We start from the raw sequence: 22,472 nt of genomic DNA, 5'->3' as shown, positions 1-22,472 counted from the left end.
TCAGGTGCAAAATAAACAAGAATACAAATGATGACGATTCACTTCGGTTGGTACTTCTGTCATCTATAGTCCTATTCCGGTATATGCTCCCCCTATATGGTTCCCAAATCTTTTTTGGGATCTCGGTCCTAAACCCTATATTGGGGTTCGCAGCGAGACGAAAGGAGAACAAGTACATTACATTGAAAAATATCAAACTAAACCATCAAGTCGAAATTGGAGCGTCCCACCACGTAACCGCTCTATTGACAAGTCTTACTATTTCCATAGTTCTGCTTTATGTGCTTCGGATTAGAAATTACGCTGCGTGCCAAAAAACGGACATTGGCCGTTCACCATTGGTATGCACGAGGATATGGCCATGTGTAGGCTCGTAAGCGAAATGATGCCACCAGCATTAGCAAGCGTGAACGCCGCACTAATATACAAGAGTTCGAACTGCTGTTTCTGACATAAGGATCGCGTGTGTCATAAGTGATAGGTCAACGGCTAAGCGTTCAAAGAATACAGTGTAGGAGCAGATAAGCTTGGAAACGGAACCTTCAAACTGTTGGATGTTCTATTAAGTCACTCATGATCTACAGACTAAATTCAGTAGCGGAGCCAGTCAAGGTATCTGAATATCCTAGCTTCGATCGTGCGTTTGTGCGGAGGACCGATAACTTGCTCGATAACAGGCTCGGCAACTTGATTTATGCCATATTTTTCGTGTCTTGGAGCAACACGACCTCAAAGGAACCGTGCAGTTGGGTGTCACGACGGGAAGGGGCCAGGCAACCCGCGTCGGAACGATTGATAGATGCGTGTCACAGACATGGTTTGTTACGCCTCCACTGATATGATCTAAAAGTATGGTCTTTTTAGCGTGGCCTTCCGTCAAGAAACTGACGATATATATGTGCGAACCCTCGTGTGAACAACTACACAGAAATGCTTATGTGCGATTGTGACGTACCGTGTCGGATACCGGGGATTTTATGTTCATCCTTCTGAGATGAAATTCCTTTGTGTTCCACTGGATATTAAATTACTTAGCCTCAGCTATAACACCACACATCACCTGGACCAGTGCTCTCCAACTATTGTCTTCATTGCCTGCACCCCTACAGCAAATCCAGCAGCATAAAAGAAAAACTCATGCGTCAAAGCGATTGCCTTCAATGCGTAGCCAATCCATTTACGAACAGACTGAACGCGAATTCGCCTCCACGGCTTGATTGCATACCCCACACTTCCGTTTTCCGGTGATCCAAACTATAGCAGCTGGGACCAATGTGCCTACAGTACACGGTTTATAGCTGATAAATTGAATTGAATTCTCATCACCCGAAACAAAAGCTACCAACGCCCAGTTCGTCCTTGATGACATATTGAAACAAAGGCTGACCATAGTGGCCGCTAGCTTCACTTTGATGACAGGGTTTTTGACTTGAATTATGTTCATGATGCAGTCTATTGCATACCCTTCCGTTTTCCGGTGATCCAAACTATAGCAGCTGGGACCAATGTGCCTACAGTACACGGTTTATAGCTGATAAATTGAATTGAATTCTCATCACCCGAAACAAAAGCTACCAACGCCCAGTTCGTCCTTGATGACATATTGAAACAAAGGCTGACCATAGTGGCCGCTAGCTTCACTTTGATGACAGGGTTTTTGACTTGAATTATGTTCATGATGCAGTCTTGGTGAGGGCTGACCCCATGAAGTGTAGTCAATGCTTTACCACAAAGAAAGGTTTTGGCTTATATTTTTTATCTCTTAGGCGTGAAGAATTTTCAAAAAATTGACTTTCGGTATCGCCATCACCAATCCTTGCCGGTGGACAACTGCGGTCTGCGGCGTGCTATTTCTAACTGGGGAGCACACTTTCAGCCATGGGAGGCATTCGATCGGAAATTGCGCCCAAATCGCAAGGGCAAGAGCAGAGTTTTCCTGTATTTGGCACATTTAGTGACGTCGCGACGTCAATCCTTTTCACAAAGAACGAGTACACTGTACATCGTACAGGGTAGTGTTGCTGCGCGGGACATCTGTGACTGTTTCATGATCATCATCTACGAAGTTTCGCGCGTTGTGACAACAAGGAAACGGAACTCCAAAATGTGATGCTTCCCTAACGGCTTCGAAGGAGCGATCAAAATTTGAGAAGGTCACAACAACGACTACCAACTGGTGCACCATTTTACAGGACATAAACTGAAGAAGCATCGTAGAGAAGAATAACAGAGGAAAATGGCAAGTTTAGCCTCGACTTCTCGATTGGAGTGTAAAAGGTAGTGACTATCTATGGGTTGACTTTTGTAAACATGATACAGGACCAAACTCATGGCGTTCTTATTGCCATTATGAACATTCACTGATCTGCTTTCTCACCTTTCCGACATTTGAAATTGTGTGTCGGTTACTTGTCTGGCACAGTGTCCCTCATGTGACAAGTAACTGAACTAACCAAGTATTTGACCAACTAAATCTCCCTACAAACTACAACTTTCCATCATCTCCAGGTGGCCGGATTATACTAGCCAGTAAAAGCGGATTGCGCAACACGTGACAGCTATCCAGCACGTGTGAAGGGAAGCCGGTAGTGAGTATCCCCAAAATCCACCAGTGAGGTGCAAATACTTCGAGTACTAATCGAGCCTGTCTAACCATTCAGTTAGTGTTATTAGGAAAATGCAAATGACCATAGGAAACTGAGCATTCGCAACTTCATATCGCATATTCTGTTTTCCCCTCCAGCTAATCCAGTAATGAAGCAGGTGTTAGACGTCTCAACATAAGTTGATACGAAGGTGAATAACGTGACGTCGCACATGATGCAAATGACAGGTGCATGGTGAAGACTTAATTCAAGCTACAACAGCGTATTGGCACATTGGTATGCAGGTCATCTGCCAACTGTGGTTCGTTAAAAGTTTTCTGTTTGAACACCATTTGTTCCTATTCCGGTTGCTACCCACACGATTCCACCCTGTAACCATCCAACAACCTAACCGAATTTGATCGATTGCACCATAGTGCCGTCGGAAGAGGTCCAGGTAAAACAAACACACAGCTGTGCCTTGCTGTCAAACCACTGTGGGAAACGGGCGTGACTTTGGCGAGAAATTTCACCTCATGTCATGTTTGTTGCCACTGAGCCCACAACCGTTACAACTAATCATGACCTGAACTCCTACTCGACGGTTAGTTGATTCGTAAAGCGGCAATTGGAATCCAGGAGATCTCTCGACAAAACTCCTTCGACACGGATGTCAACGCCTCAACATTGATCTAGGGATGATATGATGTAGACCCTAGAAGTACTGACAAGAGTGTGCGAAACCTCATTTTCCATGACAGAGTGAGCACAACTGAGGACATCTTAAAGTACATTGATTCATTTTCAAATCCCTGTAGACAATCGAATTCTTGTGATACCAGCTTAAGAAGTTCACCGAAACATATCATAGAAAATATTCCAAAAGGAGAAAAGGTGTAGTATCTGTCAACTTGCAGTTGCCAAATTGAGACATCCAAAAGCCTGAACAGCCGAGGGTTTGGAGTGTCATGAGTCAGAAATGGCGCCCAAAAAGACTTGTCACAATGCGCATATCATATGAATATTGACGGTTGAAACCTACTTGCACAGATCTGAAGGGAAAGTGCTGAGCCATATCCAACAAATTTGCTTAAAAAATCATTTAAAAAGCTAAGATATTCACTCATGGCCCACTAGTTTCAGTCCGTCGAAACGGAAGCAAGAGGGCAGTACGGCTTAGTTCCAAGAATGTTGACTGTTATACGCAAGGGTGAACTGTCAACAACATCCTCAAAATATATTACATTCGCGAATTATTGTTAAAACAGGAATTCAGTCCCCCCCCCAGCTGGGTGACAAAGCCGCTCCCTCAAGCTGACGTGATGTCACGAACACGGAATTGTCGGTTTGGAGAAGAATGGTTATTTATTGCACCGCGCTTTACTAAACCGTTCAGGCGGTAAGATTAATTGATGAAAATGGAAACGCAGCTTCCCAAGTATAGTGTTTGGGCGAGGAGAGCAAACTTTACAAGACCACTAAGTAGTGGTTCTGTAAAATTAGTCTTAAACGTGGTTCAAAGTGTGGAATCAAAGGACGTCAGTTTTCTCATACCAGGTGCGTTCACAACATTAGAGATATGGTTGTCTAGCACAATATTCACAAAGCCAAGTCAAAGCACGAAGAGGCAGGGACGGAAATGTCGTTTCTCACAGAAACGTTCGGGAAAGTTTGATGGACTGGAGGTAACAACTGAATAGGCGATCGAACCACTGGACGAAAACTAAGACAAACAGTCCATTCGTGACACCTATTTGGTTTACAGTTGCACGCAAGCCAAAGGAATCGCGAGAATTAAGAAAACACCGGGTTCCTTAAGTTAAAAAAGGACCAAGAATATCATTTCACATCTCAACCCCTGGGCTTTCCCATCTTCTCTAAAACATGAAAGTAATCAAAAGGATATCAATTCTTCACCCGACAAACAAGAGCGACGTCCAAAAAAAGCATTCAGCAATAGAGACAAGAAGTGCTTACGTTGAGAATTCGTAATTCACTGTGATATATGCGGAGAAGTTCGTTGACTGTTGTGCTCACTTCCCCAATCAGTGCCTCTCTGTAAACAGACAGTAAACACATTAGGTTGAGTTAAGGAAGCAACACTCTGAAGAAGAGTACTGTTCAATGAAATGGAAACGAAGAGAGATCCTTCTGTGAGTACAATCACCGGTTGTAGAACATATGACGATGGGAAAGGTGAAAAGCGAGGGAATAGAAAGCGAATGAAAAGACAGTAAAGAAAACCAGCACCATGACACTAAAGCTTCACTAGTTGCATACGGAAGCCAAAAATCAGTCTCATCCCTAACTACTATGAGGAGCGAGTTCAGTCGGATATGAAAACTTTGAAACTGCAAGCGTATGTATGAGGTTTTGGGTTGCTGAAGTATATGAAAGTAGATAGTTTAGGATGGTGGACTCAGAAAACAAATTAAAACAATTATATACTTCGTAAGCGGTTGGTAATGAGAGGATCAACACAGTATCGCAGCTGGCTCCGTGACATCGCCATGTCGCTGAGCAACTCCAACAATTCAAGGGGAAAGCCTCTCGTATCAGGTGACAGACAAACGTGAATCGAAAAACCCGCTATTATATTTTAGTGAGGCATCGTCAAGTTGTGCGCAACTAGCCAGATGGTACCCTCCAGTCAGAACCCGTCTCCGCAAACACTGCACGATTAGACAGTCGACTATCTGGCATACGACACACATTATCCAGCCGTGCGACTATCAGAAAGGATTCATCAACAAAAATATCTTAGATCTCAAGTGTACTTGATCTCACCAAACTTGCCCACAACTAAATTGTCGTAGCACTCACAAACGAGCACAGACCAACGAAATCTACCAGTGGCACCCAAAGTGAGTTATCAATTGAAGCACCCTGGACTAAGGAAACTAGCCTGATCAGAAATAAATTGAAATTCCTCCAAACCCATCAACCGTAAAATTTAGGCAAACACACTGACCAACAAGACCCTTTAAATGACATTCAACACTGATCTAGTGCGCTAGTCCGAAGAGTTCCTGCTGATTGTTCCTTCGTCTGTCTTAAAATTTGGCCAATTGGGTAACCTGCCCACTCGAACAGGGGAGGCTTCTGTGTTGAGAAGTACCCAATTAAAAACTACCGACTGTTTACCAAGACTTTCTAAAAAGATAACTTCTCAATCGATTCCAAACTCTTTCTATTTGATTGAAGACCAAAAGCTACCTGAACAACTACCACTCGAGTTACCAATTTTTCAACCCATTACCAACCGCCAAATACGCGTATACTGAAGGCAATAACCAAATTTACGAAAAACTTGCGAGTTCGAAGAGAACTAAACCATAAACGACGATCGCAGGGGGTCGTAGTGAATACCTTCCCTCCTATGCTCCCACAAGCTGGTATCAGTGATAACTGATGCAGAAGCGAAAGCATTCCTACTGATTTCCGCCTGATACTATGGCTGACCACCTGAGTGCCGTTAACAGTATGACTCAATGAAACTGCCGATGGGCATCTGGGAGTATACAGCATACCAAACAAATGTACCATCTATATATAATATTAGAGAAAGCCCTGAACCCAACCAGAATTCCAGTCCCATTGCTTGACTTCACGAAAGCCTTTGTATCAGCAAATCAAGAGACATTATGGATCGTTCTTCCGAAAGTTGGCCGCCCAACCAACTCTGTGAATCTTATCAAGTCTCTGTATTTTGGCGTGGACCTTAGTGTTCGAACTTGTGGAACTACGTCTGCGAATCTCAACATTGACACGAAGCTGAAACATGACAGCATTACGACAACATTGTTACTCAGCTTGTACCCAAATGCAGTATGCGTACAGGTTTTTGAAATTTAGAACATGGTGTAGCTATTCACTATCGTCTAGATGGTTACCTATTCAATTCAAAACGCTTCCTAGCGAAATGAATCCTACGTGACTTGAGGGTTTGTACGTTACCTTCGTTGACAACTGCGATCTACGGGAACATTCTAAAACTGGTTTGAATCGTCCCATGGCATCATTCGCGCCGGTAGCCTTCCGCTTTGGGTAGTACGTATGTATTTCTAAAACCATGTATTCTATCAACTCGCATTTCGAGAATCAGCGAGTTTTAACACTCGAACGTGAACAATCTAGTCAAAAGTGATTCGAGACCAGCGTAACCCCACCAATACCGGTAAACTTCCGTAGCTGCACAACCTGTGGACGCGGGAACATAAGCGAAATAGGACATGCGAAACGCTGGAGCTCCCATACTGTAGCAATCGCAAAGCATTGACGGGCATGCTGGGGGTAAGTTCGTTCCGGCTCCGAATAGATGGAACGATTTATGTATTGGAAGCTAGTCAATTCGTCCTGGGCAGCCCCCAGAAAGTATCGTAGGCCACTGTGCAGTATTATACTGAAAAGCAGAACTGACAGATGACACGTCCACGCAACGCTAGCACTCACTGTGACACCGGTATGCATAGATCGGCTGATAGCTGTCAACCCGCCTTGACGAGTTCGCCTGCCGACAACATTTCTTTGAATTTACAGGCTCACCCACGGTAATAAACCAGGGTACGTGAAAACTATTTGTTTTCATAAATATATATATATATATAATATATATAATATATATATAATATAATTGTGCGTAGCGGTGGGTTAGTGGTTCGCACAACTACGCACTGATGATGTCACCTCGATTGGTGATGAAATGTTTGCAACCAAATTGCCCAGCTCAGCGAACAAGCCAGCGACCATCTACGCTACCTGAGCTACCGACATTCTCCTCTATAAAAAATATAATATAAATAAATATTTTCAGGTATCCAGCAGTCCAACCATTGTTGATAGACAAGTTCACATCGAATGTAAGCCAACCACATATATATATATTATATATATATATACATATATATATATATACTACGCCAGAATGCACTATGAACCGGGCCCAATGTTGCATCTCAAAGTGAACCAGAGTGGTGGTATACTCCAAAACTTTCCTTGATTTCTGAATATTTGAATCTCACCCAATTCTCACAGATATACATCTAACATATGAATAAAATAGTAAGCAGACATGGCAATGAAAGCTTCAGCAAGCAGGGATTGTAGGAAGAAGTGAGTACTGGATTTAGCTTTGCTAAACACCCGAGATTCTAAAACGGTATATGACGAAATAATTCATGGACTACTGGCAAAACAGAAATTAGATTCGGGAAAGCGGTAGTGGCCAATCTGATGAAAGACAAGAATTGAAATAAGTAAGCCACTTTTTTCTTCAGCTACCTACGGTAAAGAACGACTTGCTTAAATTTTCAGCGACAAACGTTCTGGTGTAAAAAGTTGACAGTCAATAGCTGACATTGGAGAAGAATATAAAGGAAAAGGTCAATCGATCGATCGATCAATCAAGGTCGATTCTCCCACAGTCAAGTTCTGACGATGAACATGTTCTACAGGAAAATCGTATCATTCCAGCGACAACAAACAACATACTTATTTTTGCTGCAGATCGCTTCTTCGAACGATACGGAAATTCCAAATGTAGCACGCTAAGTAGAATGGCGTGTAAACCCAATCAATCCCGAATCGACCCTAAAAATATACTGTTCTATGGAATGCTATAGATGCCGAAAAACAGGAAATTCAATCTATCGCTTTGTACGCACCCACGCACCTACCACAGCACATGCATATTTATGGTCATCACGAAAAGTGAAAGCGAATGACCGCCGGAATTCACACATACACGTCACGAGTGTGGGTAGTCACTTTAGCCAAGCTATATATTTACGGTCAGAATGGGCAGTAAAAGACGACCAAGGATTCAACAATTTCCCAAACGTATTGATGCCTTACCTCCCACTCCGATTCCAGTCCAAACAGGAGATTATGAGTTGCCTGTGGATTGGGGGAAAGAGAAGTGCAAAGTAACTGGGCGCTTCCGACAAATCAGGATAAAACTCGAAAGTCTATAGTCTGTTGGTGGATGAAATAGGAGGTTTGCATCGTCTTATAGTTGCCCTCAGTCGTGAGTGGTGTGCATTATGAGTAAAGTATGCAAAAAGGAATTCAGCAGGTATTCTGTGGACAATCGGTCGTCTTTAAAACACTACTTTTCGTCTTTCCAACTCGTTCTCCTCTACGAATCGCAGATTCGCTCCGATATGGCACGTTACTTCAACACTTTGGGTGGCGCTTCCTCTAGATAGTCTCTCAAAATGCTCTGCATCTCATTGACTCACTTTCTTCGACTGATAATCTGCTAATCCATTCCTGCCATTCGGTAGGTTAGTTTCAAAAGAATTTTTGAAAAACATGGATTCATACACCCACATTTAACATCGACTTAGCAAGCGGATGAGATGTGGTAATATGTTCCTGCTGTACGAACAATGAACGGAGGGGAATCGATGTCATCCCCGGTTCCTCAAAGGGGTTTGGAGCATTAAGAGGGGATTTGGCATTTCAATCACAAGTCAATATCCTGCAAACCGGTCCAACTGAGCGCTCAGAAACTTGGGCATAAACAGAATTTGGACGGTACAACCATAGTTTTCTAATGAGAGAAGGGACGATATGCGAAAATAAAGTTGATAAACCAAAGATTAGGGAAGAAGACCAAATCAAACACAGACAACTGATCCCCAAAGCAATCGGAGAAAAAGTGGTATAAAGCCAAGATCTCATCATCATCATTGATAGTAATGCACCAGTAATACAAACTGGAGCTTGACTGTAAAACAATCACCACGGGAGGGAGCCATAGTAAAATTGCGAAGCAAAGAAGAGGGATTTATTGTGAAGCCTTATGTCCTTGAGGAAGACGATCGAGGATAAGGTATTAAAGTAAGCACATCTGAGCGTCACATCGAAGTAGCATGCCACCAGCGGGATAGATTCAGCGCTATTTGCGAACCTCACCAGACCTAAGCCCAGAGCACAAACGTTAGTTGGACAGTCCGGCTAGGAACTGACAGCATGCGCGCCACTGGAATCGGATGCGTTCAACGTCCTGCAGGGTTACCAAACTCTAGGAGCAGAGTCGCTCAAAATGTGCTGGGAAGAGGGAAGGGAATAGTGTAGAGGACCAAGGTTCGTTGTCGTTGACTACATCATGACTGGCTCCACGATTTCTGCAGCTCATTTGTAGATTTATCCAGTCAGTCTAAAGCATTTGGTGGGTAGGCAGAATGTGGTGCATCAAATTCACATGGGATCTTTCCATACAAAAACTTCAAAAACTACGGTCTGATGCGAAGTTGTATAAGACATGCAGATAGAACATCGCAGACATTTGGCGCCTGACATGTCTAAAACCTCAGTGACAAAAAACTGACCCTTCAAACTTCTGTTGCCAATAAAACTCACTTTATTTCATACTAAACAGGATTTGCGCTCAGCTGTTTTGAGTCGCATTTTGAATCAGTAATGGGGTAATGATCTCATCCCGTTAGACAATTACTCGATGCACTCAGTACTACGTGCATACCATAAAATCCACATATACAAAAATATACATTCGTTCGTTGTGATACAAAGCTGTATACCAGACAGTCATTCATCATTGTAGAGAAACCCGACAGGAACCGGTAATCCCCATGAAGACACGACCTGTCCAGATATTGATGAAACTTCTCTTCGAAGGAGAACCGTTTCCTCCGATATGCAAATAACCTTGGTGGATAATAGGAGAGAGATTCCTAATTAGAAAACAAGGCTAACAGGAGAGACATTCCATCAGAGGAAATAATTCTTGTCGGCTGCTTTTAAACCTACTGTCCTATATGCAGGTCGTCCAGATGGTCAGTGGTCATTGTCCGCCTCTTGACTTCCCCTGTCTAGGCTTGGGTAACCTGGCAGTATTCCAGCCCTCGTACTTCATCCTGGTGGCATAGTAGTTGGGCACCGAAAGGGTAGTACAGCTGAACGAACTACTATTGTTATGAACAAAATTTGGGCTTGTGCGGAGTAAAAGATTTCCTAACCGGAGGAGCGCGTTGTTCTGACAAAAAACACTGGCAAAGAATCTTCCGAACATTTTCTGCAGAGCTAGGTTATCGATCGGTTCCGCAGTTATTCGATGGAGCTTTCCATTAGGCTTGTAACATACATGCATGCTTTAAAACTAAACTCAAATAGTCACGTGATATAAACAAACTTCGAATCGCTTGAGTACACTCGCTACGGTTCACTTAACGCCACCCATCGCAGGTTTCACAGAGTATGTGGACAGAGTTGCCCGCCCACATCATGTGGCACTTCGTTGAAAAAATACCACGAAAACTCACTGAGGGGTGATGTGTTGATAGGCGAAGAGGAAACTAAGGATGATTGAAATACCGGCCTGGAGACAATAGCTATGTACGGTGGCGACAGAATATGTATTGGAATGTATTTGGATTGCATAAGGCTACAAAACAGCCTTAGGGCAATCATGGGACAACCGGCGTCTTGTCGATACAAGGCGTGGCTGAAAACATGCCTACACCAGTGCCATATGAGTAATAAAGTGTCCTGAGAGGAATTTTAAGATATCCCACTATCACGTGAAAGTGTCCGGAGAAGTGCATCCTGCATGGGCTTCATACGAATGATTGAGCAGCCCCACAACTTCGCACTGAAAAATTTAGGCTTCCGTCTGGATCTTTGGATTCTTATCAGAACTCCGTGGGGGCGACTAGCTGGTGAGCCTTTAGAAGGGCGAAAACGGTGTTAGGCTGTAGAACAGCTTCCAGGAACCATACGAGTGGTGTGCTCCATTAGATAACCTTTAGTTTCTCAAAGCCTCTTAACATGAAAAATGCTATGTAAGCATCGGATAAGCCAGATAGTGTTCGGATAAGTCGAACCTACAATGACGATCAGATCTCCAAAAGACTTATGGTTCCACCAGGCGTATGTCCTAAACGAACATGAAGACAGTAAGGATGTCCTTAATATAATCCCTCCAGAAACACAGCCACGAGGACGCCATTTAGCATGAATTTAAAACGAGGAGAGAGCAGTCTCAAAAAAGGCGGAAAGCCGAATTCCCCGTGGTGTCCTGTCTTTAGAAAGATTAGTGTACAGGATTTGAAAATCCGTTGGATTTACAGTATCAGTATGGAGGGACAACTTGAAATGAAACTAATTCACTAAGTTCCCCGTTTTTGACTCACACCGTCATAGACCCTAGAGTGAGTCAGTCCGAAGAAATGCGTTGTGTGAAGCTTTTGGCACATCGTCACACCACTATAACGGCACCATGGAAGACGAATTACTGTGTTCCTTCACTGAGTTGGGTGTGACCATGTACACCACCACTACAAGCATGATTAAGTCCCGTTCGGACGGATTTGTTGCGCTGTATAAAGCGGAAAAACAGGTTGCTTACCCCTACACAAAGCTGTCAGCTTGATGTTGTGTTGTACTGAACCCGCGAGCTAAACTAGCTGGAACCCGGTTTCAAAAAAGACCAAACCATGCCAGGAATGCCAACAAGGAGCAGCTAAACGAAGAACAGCGATTCCCTGTATTGTGAGAAATCGCATTACGGAGCGGTTGCTTATAAACTGAAACGAAGCTACTTTGTTATTGATGCTAGGATCCCACTAAACCTCCTACAGTTCAACATGGATAAACTTTAGACCTTCAATTCAGGAGTCGGTCACATAAAAAACTATATGTGCTAATAGGCTGCGGCACACTGTACAACAATTTCTCAGTTGTCCGGAATCAGTGACATCGCGCATCTCACATATATCTGTAGGAAATTGTATCTGTGCTCTTTGGAATGGTAGCAAAACACACCAGAAAGTGGGCGGCTGACCAGTGGTTCCGTTAACTTACAATGAAACTCCCCATAGACGTAATACACTACTCCTAAGATTGCTGAAGACTATTTGACAACCGACGACCAGCCTCGCCCTTCTTGGGGATCATCAGGTGGGCACAGACCCCGAGTTTCCGTCAACCTTATGTTCCACCTAAGCTCGAATTAAACGAAATTCGAACATCTTGAACGAGCGACTTAGCTGGGTTCCAGGCAAGTCCCCCATGAAAACCAAATTGGTATCCATATGAGTGCATTACTAAAACCCCATAGTTACCTGGTCATCATAGTTTCATCTTATTCTCGTGCTACATCCGCGAGATTGGCTTGCCCGGAGACCAACGCAAAGGTCTCGGTAGGAACTTCGGTTTTGGTAATATTGGGGGGGGGGGGACGAATGGTTGGTGTGTTAACCAGTGACGAAGCTGACTATTCCATCTGATAAATGGTGCATGCTTGCCTCAATTAGTTGCTGGTTGTCTGTAGGTTCCCACCGTAAGCGGTGAACCGGATGAAGCGCGCTGAAATTTAATTAGTTGCCCTAGTGGAAATAGGAGATAAGGAGGACTGTATTTTCGCATCTCTACTGATGGGTGACCTCCAACTGCGAGTGACTTGACATTAGACCGTGACTTACAGACGAGATTGCTCTAGCCTCACGAAGGACTACGGTACTAATCTTCTTCTCTGAGCCAAGAGGGTCCAGCGTAATGTGAGGGTTCCAAATAAAGGAGAATGAACATACTAAAGGGATAGCTAATGAAACACCACTAAGAGACTTTCAGTAATGAGAAAACGCATCGGGTATTTGAATAAAGGAGATTCTAAATTAGATACGACGAATAAGGAAGCTGCCGTGAGGAAAAACTACTCACATTACAATGAACATAATAATTCCATTCAAAGGAAACGCGAACGAAACCGTTCCTTCGTTTGGTGAATTTTCCGTGAACGTATTTTTGACAAAAATATGTTTGCGCACCCAAATACATATTCAACGATCATCTACTTAGTTACCTGGCCATTTCTTGGCCTTACAGATACTGATTTCGCTACTTTATGACTACAAGTAATAGGACCAATTAGATCTGAGCAATCTAACGCACTGATTGACTTTTACTGCTGTTTCAATGGTGAAGTTCCCCTCATTTTGTATGCATATTTACGGACCCATAACCGTCATTTCCGAGACAAATTTCGCACGTGTACAACGCAGCACATTTAGAATTTTCTCGCGGCTGTTGTCGTCATATAACGTATCCGACACCAAATGGATGTCGTTATCTGTTATCCCACCTTTTGTCGGCCTATAATGGCTGAGGATCAACCACTCAGTGGACGCGGCCAGGTGGATGAACGGAAGTTGGCGAAGCTAAGCAAATTTGCAGGTAATGGTGTTTATTTGGCAATCACATACAAACGTGTAAAATCGAAACTGCTTATGGCTACATTCGTTCCTCTATTAATAGAAGTGTTAGCAACGGTGCAGATAAGTTCAAATGAATTTCGCTATCAATCAACAGGGTGATTCGGTAAAAATGAGTTATTCAGCTACCGAATGAAAGTCGCCACAGGCCAAGCGGTTGCTGTAATGCCTACATGATCAGTTGAGCAAGACTGTAGTTAAGTAAGACGAGATTGATCGTGATTGAACAATTTAAGTGACCAAAAAAACCCATGGTAGGGAATAATTGTATGAGTTTGTTTTCAGTTGCGCGTTCTTTCTTACTGGGTGCTGACTCCAAGAGGATCCAAAGGCAAAAAAAAGGAAAAACGGAACCTGGAAACATCACAAACGAGAGATTCGACTGGGTTTCAGGTGAGTCCCTTGGAAAAGAAATTAGTTTGCAAATGAGTGTATTTCGCTAAAAACAGAACCCGCTTTTTACGTGACGATTTCCACTCTAACTGAGGGGCAATATGACAGTTATGCGGAACCACAAAGGAGGTGGCTTGGCCGGATAAAACGGATGAAAAAAACAGCGCACTCACTTACCTCTAGAGAACTAGGCATTTGTTTTGGACCTATCACAGAATTTTGTGCCAACCGAAACTCTGGAAAAAGAACGTAGTTCGTCCAGCCTACGTCACTCGACCAAACCAACTAACTTCGCTGCATTTTCGCCATGAATGCCACACCAGACAATACTATTTCTGAAGGGCGAGATTGCTCAAGTGCTTGGGACGCGAATTTACTGACCAAAAGATCCGAGGTTCGAAGCCGACCTCTGGCTGTCGACTTCTCCTGTCTACGCTTGGACAACCTGGCAGTATCCCAGCCCTCGTGCTTCCCTCGGGCGGCATGGCAACTAGGCACCGGAGGGGTGTTACAGCTAAACGATTTTTTTTACTATTGCTGAAACGGGGGTTCAGACTGAGGATGTGTTTTTACTAGTCACCTAACTTTTGCATTTGGAAATCAGGACTATGTAAGTATAGTACACCACCAAAAAGACCCTTTTATTGAACAGTGACTGCTCCATTAACTTTTAATATTTTGGCAGTAGTGAGAATAGAATGAGCATGCTCGACACCGTGTAGTGAGAGTGGGTTAGTCACGCTGTTCACCTGATTATCGCAGGTCAACGGTAATGTCTAGTCATGCGGCTTCGATCTACCTTCGCGATTTATTAGATGTGCAGTGCTTCACTTCTACATACTAACGTGACAGCTCCGTTCGGCATGATGATCTTTGCTTTGAGTAGAACTTCATAGGTCTTAAGCCTCACCCTGTGGGTCGAATAAGAACGGCCACCTTTCAGTACAATCAGCCAAACAAGCTATAGTGATGTTTCCAGGCCAATTAAAAACAATCGAAAATAATCCACCCCTGCTAAAATGCTTGGACAATCGGTTGCACGTAAATCACTAGACAAAACAAAAGGGGAGGGTGTATTTGTGCCCAGTCTGAAAGAGACTGTGATTAAACAAGTAACGAAAATGCATCCATCTATGGTGAGGGATAGCAAGAGGATACATGTCCTGGAAAGGTACGAAGCGAGCAGACTACGATTTTGAACCGCTCACTTGCTTCTATTGTCCCAAACCAGACACATACACACATCGCATTTAACCGATCGATCCAGACGAGTGCGAGTTGATAAAAACAAAGAATGTACTGAGGTTAGCGGTAGTCAGTGTGTGAACTGGCAGGCCAGGAAGAAATGGGAAAATGTACAGTTGATAGTCCATGTTAAACTTTTTCACAAAGAATTTTTTCTGTCAGTAGCGAATTTCGGCTACAAATTCGAACAGAATCAGAACATAGTATCAGCAACTATTTCGAAACACCCTGGAAATCAAACAGATGGAACTGTTCATCACATGAGCAAAAGTCAAACACCTCGACGAAGAACGGTAAGCAGTGACGTGAACTGGGAATGCTTTTTGTCGTGAAGCCATTTCACCTCAAATTAAACGACAGTGAAGCACGTGCAGAACTTATCCTAATCATATCTTCACACTAAAACTTCGCAAGCTGATCAACGTGTTGCCCTCGTACAATCATATCACAAAATTAACAAGGTTTAGGACTTCGGATAAGCCCTCGAGTTCAAAGTTTATATTCACAAAGAACTAATGATTTAAGTTATTAATATGCCCCTACAGTTGAGGCAGTGAACAATGTACCCTTGTGTCTTAGGCTAGAAATGAAACTGTAAATTCTCCCGCCCGATATTTAGAAATTGAAACCTCAGGCATCTGATAAATACGAACCAACAGATGATTTTGGAAAGCACTCAGCCAGATGAGGGTTGGTCATTTGTATTTGTCGGTCAAGTGCATAGGGTGATCGCAGGCGCTTTAAAAACCGAACCCAGTGTTCAGTTGGATCTCCTCGGAGGGCTGTTTGGAATCTTCGACAGATCCATTTCCCCATTGTTAGGGGCATATCAGGTTTCAGTTAAGATACGCGGTTTTAGTCTGTAGCCCATGGTTAAACGGAGATTACAATAAAATTGGAACAACCACACAGAGAAGTTACTAAGTTTGCCAGGGATCTAAACGGCTTGAATTGCTGATCCGGAATCATGACCCTCAATTTGTTTTTCACGAAGCGTCAAAGACTGACAGGAGACCTCTGGTTAGTTTATCCGATTTTGAAAAATGAAAACCACTTCTGTCAACCACTGCCTGTGGTCTCAAAGGCATGCTTTCTTCGAAGCTGTTGCTTCAAACTGTTATACCAGAAAAATCATCTTGACAGCCGAAAATACGCTTTTTACTGCGTGTTCAACATCGGTGAAAATCTCTTACCGATTACTTTGTTTTTTTTTCGTCAACCATAATTAAACCTCCTTTGGATCCAATGGCGTTTCGCCACGAGTAAAGATACAGCAGTTTTCAACAAAACTTTCCTACGTTAACAGTATTCGGCCACAGATCACCCCACGCGGTGAGTTGTGTAAGCAAGTTAGGCTTATTTGCCCCTGTTATGAAACCTAAGTGTGGTCAAATTGCGCCCACCAGACACGTTGCACCATCTTAGGAGTCGGCTTAATTTAGACAGTTTGACTGTCACTTTCATCTCTATGGTGCCTGGTAGGTAAAACATTGAAAATATGTAACTGTCGGGTATCAGTTGCAGAGACAGACAAATTTTAATGTAAGATGGATAATAATAACGGGAACTTAGAAAGATTTTTTTATTATATCCCGCGCCAGCCAGCATTTATTTGTGGCCACAAAGCCCTTAACGCAGAAACAAAAGGCACCACATTGGAAGGTCCCGTACTGTGAACTGATAGGCAAAAGGGACCGAGAGCGCGGCAGAAATCAATATAAACCCATTAAAGCACGGTCACTTGTTGGGCGCCTATGGCCAAATATCTCACGTGTGTTGATTGAATTGACTCTGAAGTGAGCATGATGAGACTTATGTTTGGAATAATACACTGGGGTTTATAAGCACAAATTAAGGAAATGCTAAGTTTAATCCCCGGCATCCACCGACATTTGCTTAGCAAACAGTTTACGAAGAGAACGAATAAAACACTGCATTCGAAACTCATTTGTCTGAAACGGCTGAAAGCAAGACCAACTACACACAGCGCTGCAATTCCTCCATCTCGTTGTCGGATTTTTCGGGAAATCTTACTTCAGTTTAAGAAATTTAGGCTAGCAACCCTAATGCATCCAAGAAAATCTTTTTTTGAATAGTTTCAAGTATTGAAAATGGTTGCATCACACCTCAGACTAGGTATCAATCCATCCTCATTTCGGGTGAAAACCGATCCTGAAGATGGAAAGAGATCTAGCTAAAAGATCGTGGTCGTTATACCAGCGCCCTAATGACTCATAGTAAAGTCTTTGATTTCAGGAAGTACTCTGAAGTAAACCTTGCTGGTAACTCTGAGCCCAACAAACTCTGACAGTTTGTACATGTGGATTCGTTGGATAAGCAGGTTGGCTTGGAGTTTCACCCTAGTTTCGTAGAGCAGCGGAGCACTCTCAGTTTATAACTGTCATGCAACCTTAATAGTAGTATGAGGGTCGAGACATTCGTAGGTCCCCGAAATGGACAGAACTGGGTTTGAACCACAGACCCTCCGGCCAATAGTTTCGAACCTTAACCGTTAGACCATCTCGAGCTCTGTTTCGTGTTACCGGTGGTCGGGGACAAACGAAGCGGTAGGTTGGATAACTGTCGAACGCTTTTAAGAATGCTCCAGACACTGTATGAAAATTCTTCCAAAAAAAGCACATGAACCAAACATTTGGCACCGATACTTCTACCATCCCTGAAGTGCGCGCCGCAGAGAGCCCATAGAGTATTGAATTGTTCATAGCATCATCACAGGCGTCAGCCGTGAAACGAATCCAGGCGGTCCTAGTAGCTTCAACTACTATTTTATTCCCCTTGATTTACTCAACTAGCCACCTCCAAATAGTTCCTCGAATAACTATCGTAGCACTGAATTACCCACACAGGCGGACAAACGGTGCAAACAGCATTCAAGAGGAATCTTCACGTGAATCAAACCGTAAACACTGGGCCCTAAGCTAGACCCAAACCCATGTAAGTTCCTCATCGGTTTTGCTGATCCACAATGAAAAACAAAATCCCTTGGCCAGCAACTCACACGGGTTAATTCTGACTTAGCTGATTGGTTCTGCTTCCGCTTTAAATCTCAACCAACCTCATAAACTATTTAATTGGCCTGAAGATGCTTTTGTGTCAAAATTAAAACGTTACCTAGGAATGAATCTACAGATTGTTTCTCTTTTTTCGGAAAACGAAAGGTAAACGTTCATCTCTTTAAGTTTGAAACTAACCATAGCGTGACAGTGGTGCACACCCAAGCATTGCTTTAGTTTGTGTCAGTCAGGTCCGTGAAATCAGCTAGAGAGATGAATTAAGAGATGAGGCAAATTGAAGGATGAAATGAGACACCTCGTATCCCATCAGTTAATCCTGTGCTTCCTCGAACCCGCCGTGAAAAAAAAACAATCACAAGCTTTCCGAGAAGACACAAAGAGCTGGAAATCAGAAAAACTACCGCTGCTCATTTATTCGAGCACTCCAACTAGATAAGCTATTTAGACTTATTTCTCCTATTTACTATTAATGAGCGGCTTTTGCGTCAGTTGAGCAGGCAAACAGGCAGACAGGGAAGTGACATCGCGATGCACAGTGAGAAACAGGTTAGGAACCGATGGCGTGGAGGCTAAATAAAGCATAGGGTGAAGTTTTGGGTGGCATAAAATATTTTAACCATCCACCTAATCCAAATGAGGACATACCGGTCGTGATCCCCGTTGACCAAAACTCGTGTTGGGAGCACCATTTGTTTCCAGTTTGGATTTAACGTGTTTCGTATTTCTTCCGTCCGATGTACAATGGTTCGGCTGTTAGACATTGGAATAATGATAGGCACTCATCAGTAATGATGTACACTTGCCATGACAAGAATAAGCGTGATAATCTTTCATAAACATAGCTCGCTGACAGGAGCAAACAACTCTAAGTGCAGACTCTACCAGATTTTTTCAGGATAAGTCACCACAACCAACATCGTCATCAACATCATTATCATTGACCGACAACAAAGCAGTGTTAGTAACTTGTGATACATACATACACGGCCATGAAGAAAGCACTAGGAAAAAGTTCAAGGAATAAGATAATAGGAGTGAAAAAGTAATACATCCTTAAAGGGACAGATCAAGAGCAGTGTCTGAACGCTGTAACAGCAAGAAGATAAACAAATCTCAACATCATATTGAAGCAAAGCACTATTGATTGTATCGACCGACGTCCCTTGAAAATCTCAAACCAGAGCCCGAAACAACAACGAGATAGCTCAACGGTCAAGGCGCCGGCTTACGAACCGGAAAGCAGCTCGAGCCAAACTCTAGCATCTCAACTGCTCCTGTTTGAGTTTGAGCAACCTAGCAGTGTCCCAGCTCTCGTGCACCCTTCCGTTGCCACGACTGCTGGGTACCGAAAGGGTGACACAGCTAAACGATTTTTCAAACAACGATTGCAGTTTGTGAAACCGTCGGGTGAAACATCGAATTGCAACCCTGCATCGTTAGCCGTCCAGTTTATTCTATCACATAAAAACTAGCTACTACAGTTTCGATCACTGTAAAACAGAACAGAGTTGGTTAATACGAAGTGACCGTATGATCAGTTAATTCGCAATGTATACTGATCAGGGGGAATGGGAAGCTATGTAGCCAAATACTGAAGAGGATAGCATCGATTCAGTGTGGCATTGAGCCATGCCTGCCAGTGTCACCAACCATCGATGAGCTGAGCTATCGGGTTCTCCATCCAGGGACACGACATTTGTAAAGCCGATAGATTTCATAATTCTCTGTCAGATCATACACTGTGGACGTCGGTAGCTTTCACTCAGTAAAAGGATGAGCAAAGAGCCCTGTGAGGCAGACAGTCCTCTGACATACAGAGTACATAAAAAGCATGAAAAACCCATCCACCTTGGAAGAGTTACTTCTCCCTAAAACCATCTGGCGTACTTAACTATTGATAACCTGATGTTTCCTCCACACCCGACTAATGCTTCGGAGACCCCGACGGTCAAACACTGAATGTTTCCGTACATCCACCCGCTTACAGGCCAAGTTTCTGATTTATAAAGCAGTGTGGATCGCGCAGTCTCAGTACAGAATCTGTCCAGGACAAACGAAGTGACGTCAAGTCGGTGCCATAAGCGCAGAAGTTAAGCAAAAGTTGCGCCGGCCTTCCCGATTAAAGAAGTAGTTCCATCTCCAGCCAGTACAGAGCAAGCAACATACCTACCACGTTGAGTAGCTCATCTACAAGCATGAGGTTTGGGTTTGATCCAACCCAGTCTTGTAGCAGTACTTTACACTTTGCAGGTGTGAAGCGCAGGCCGAACCGCACAGTAAAATTAAGTTGTTCAAAACGGTTTGCATTTTTAAAAGATCCAAACCAAGGATAGCAATATCGTCCGCATACTCAGTGTTTGTGAGCGAATATCATGGAAGCACTTCGACTCCTAAACTTTCGGTGGCAGGCGGAGAAATTTCAAGCAGCGCATTGCTAACCCAGTTGAAAAGGAAAGGCGAGATACTCGTCTCAAACCACTAGACGTGGTGAACTCAGGCGAAAGCTTGCCGTGCGCCCATACCCGTTCACAGGATTTCGCATACGGTGCAATCATAAGGGATATAAATTTGAAGGGGACACCTTTATAGCCAGACACTGCTAAAGTTTATGACAATCGAAAAAGTCAAAAGGAGCTTTCGGATCAGTAAAAACGACCGAATTGGAAAGACTGAAATAGTGGGGTGTTTGAAGGTAAAGATATGATCGATACATTTATGGCCAGGGCGAAACCCAGCCTGATTCCCACGAATGTCTTTTCCGATAATCCATCAACCTGCGCAAAATTATGCCAGATGCACCGGATACCAGGCTGATACTACGATAGCTTCCGCATGACGTCCTTGCACCCTTTTTGAAGACTAGTATGACGATCGAGGGGTTCCATTCGACTGGGTTTCTGTTTTTCTTCCAAATCTTCTGCGGTACGGTCATCGGACTGTTCACCAAGACCTCACCAGAAGCGCGGGGTGCAGCTCATCCGGGCAACGTGCCTTGTCGCGCTGAAGGAGTGATATCTCACACTGGATTTCTGTTGTTAATGGCGGGCTCAGGCCGATGCTCTATTCAGGCTCGCTTGGTTTTTCCAGAAGTTTTGCTGAAAGAGAGCAGCTGGTTGCTCAAGCAAAAAAAGGGGGCTTGGTTGAGATACCCCACCTTGGGCCTTTGACTCATAATTCTGAACCACAAGGCGGTGGGGGGAATGTAGAGTTTTGTTTGCGTAACGCGCCCCTAAGCCTCTGATTCAAAAGTCCAAACCACGAGGCAGCAGTTGGCCTTTTGTTGGGGACACTCTCCCGGGCCAACGAGTCAATACTTTGACCCACTTTTCTGTAACACGCCAGGCTTTTCTGAGGACGCAGCGAGTAAGTCATTACTATCTCACTCTGGTTGCTCAGCAAAAAAAGGGGGCTTGGTTGAGATACCCCACCTTGGGCCTTTGACTCATAATTCTGAACCACAAGGCGGTGGGGGGAATGTAGAGTTTTGTTTGCGTAACGCGCCCCTAAGCCTCTGATTCAAAAGTCCAAACCACGAGGCAGCAGTTGGCCTTTTGTTGGGGACACTCTCCCGGGCCAACGAGTCAATACTTTGACCCACTTTTCTGTAACACGCCAGGCTTTTCTGAGGACGCAGCGAGTAAGTCATTACTATCTCACTCCTACTGCGGCTGCGCATAGCAGGTGCTTTTGAGCAGTACTAGATCCCCTGGTTTTAAAAGCATTCAGATCGTATTGAATGATGCGCCGGCGGTCACAGTCAACCATTGGCCGATGAGGAAGTGCAGTTTTCAGAGTCGCCAAATCAAACAGTTTGTGGAAGTGGGTAGCCTTGTCGCATACTAGACTCACCGACGAACTCTGTGGTCGCTTCGTCACATACCTGGGAGCCAGCGTTCTACTGATGAACAATGGGACTTAATGAAGTTTATCAACGTCAACATCACCATTCGAAGCAATACACCTCTAGCACATCATTACGT

General features: G+C 43.7%; 1 protein-coding gene across 1 annotated transcript in view; it reads right to left on the bottom strand.

The window, feature by feature from the left end:
- Positions 1-22,472, bottom strand: part of T265_06240 (hypothetical protein) — a gene marked incomplete at both ends in the record, with an annotated part of 63,107 nt that overhangs the window by 39,451 nt on the left and 1,184 nt on the right. The window contains 2 exons of the mRNA XM_009171450.1: positions 4,563-4,641; positions 19,138-19,242. Coding sequence (XP_009169714.1) covers positions 4,563-4,641; positions 19,138-19,242 — 184 coding nt within the window. The remainder of the gene's footprint in view (positions 1-4,562; positions 4,642-19,137; positions 19,243-22,472) is intronic.

This window comes from Opisthorchis viverrini (assembly GCF_000715545.1).
Source record: "Opisthorchis viverrini unplaced genomic scaffold opera_v5_129, whole genome shotgun sequence".
NCBI classification, from domain to species: domain Eukaryota; kingdom Metazoa; phylum Platyhelminthes; class Trematoda; order Opisthorchiida; family Opisthorchiidae; genus Opisthorchis; species Opisthorchis viverrini.
Note: the sequence above shows the minus strand (reverse complement) of the source record. Positions and strands in the feature narration are given on the sequence as shown.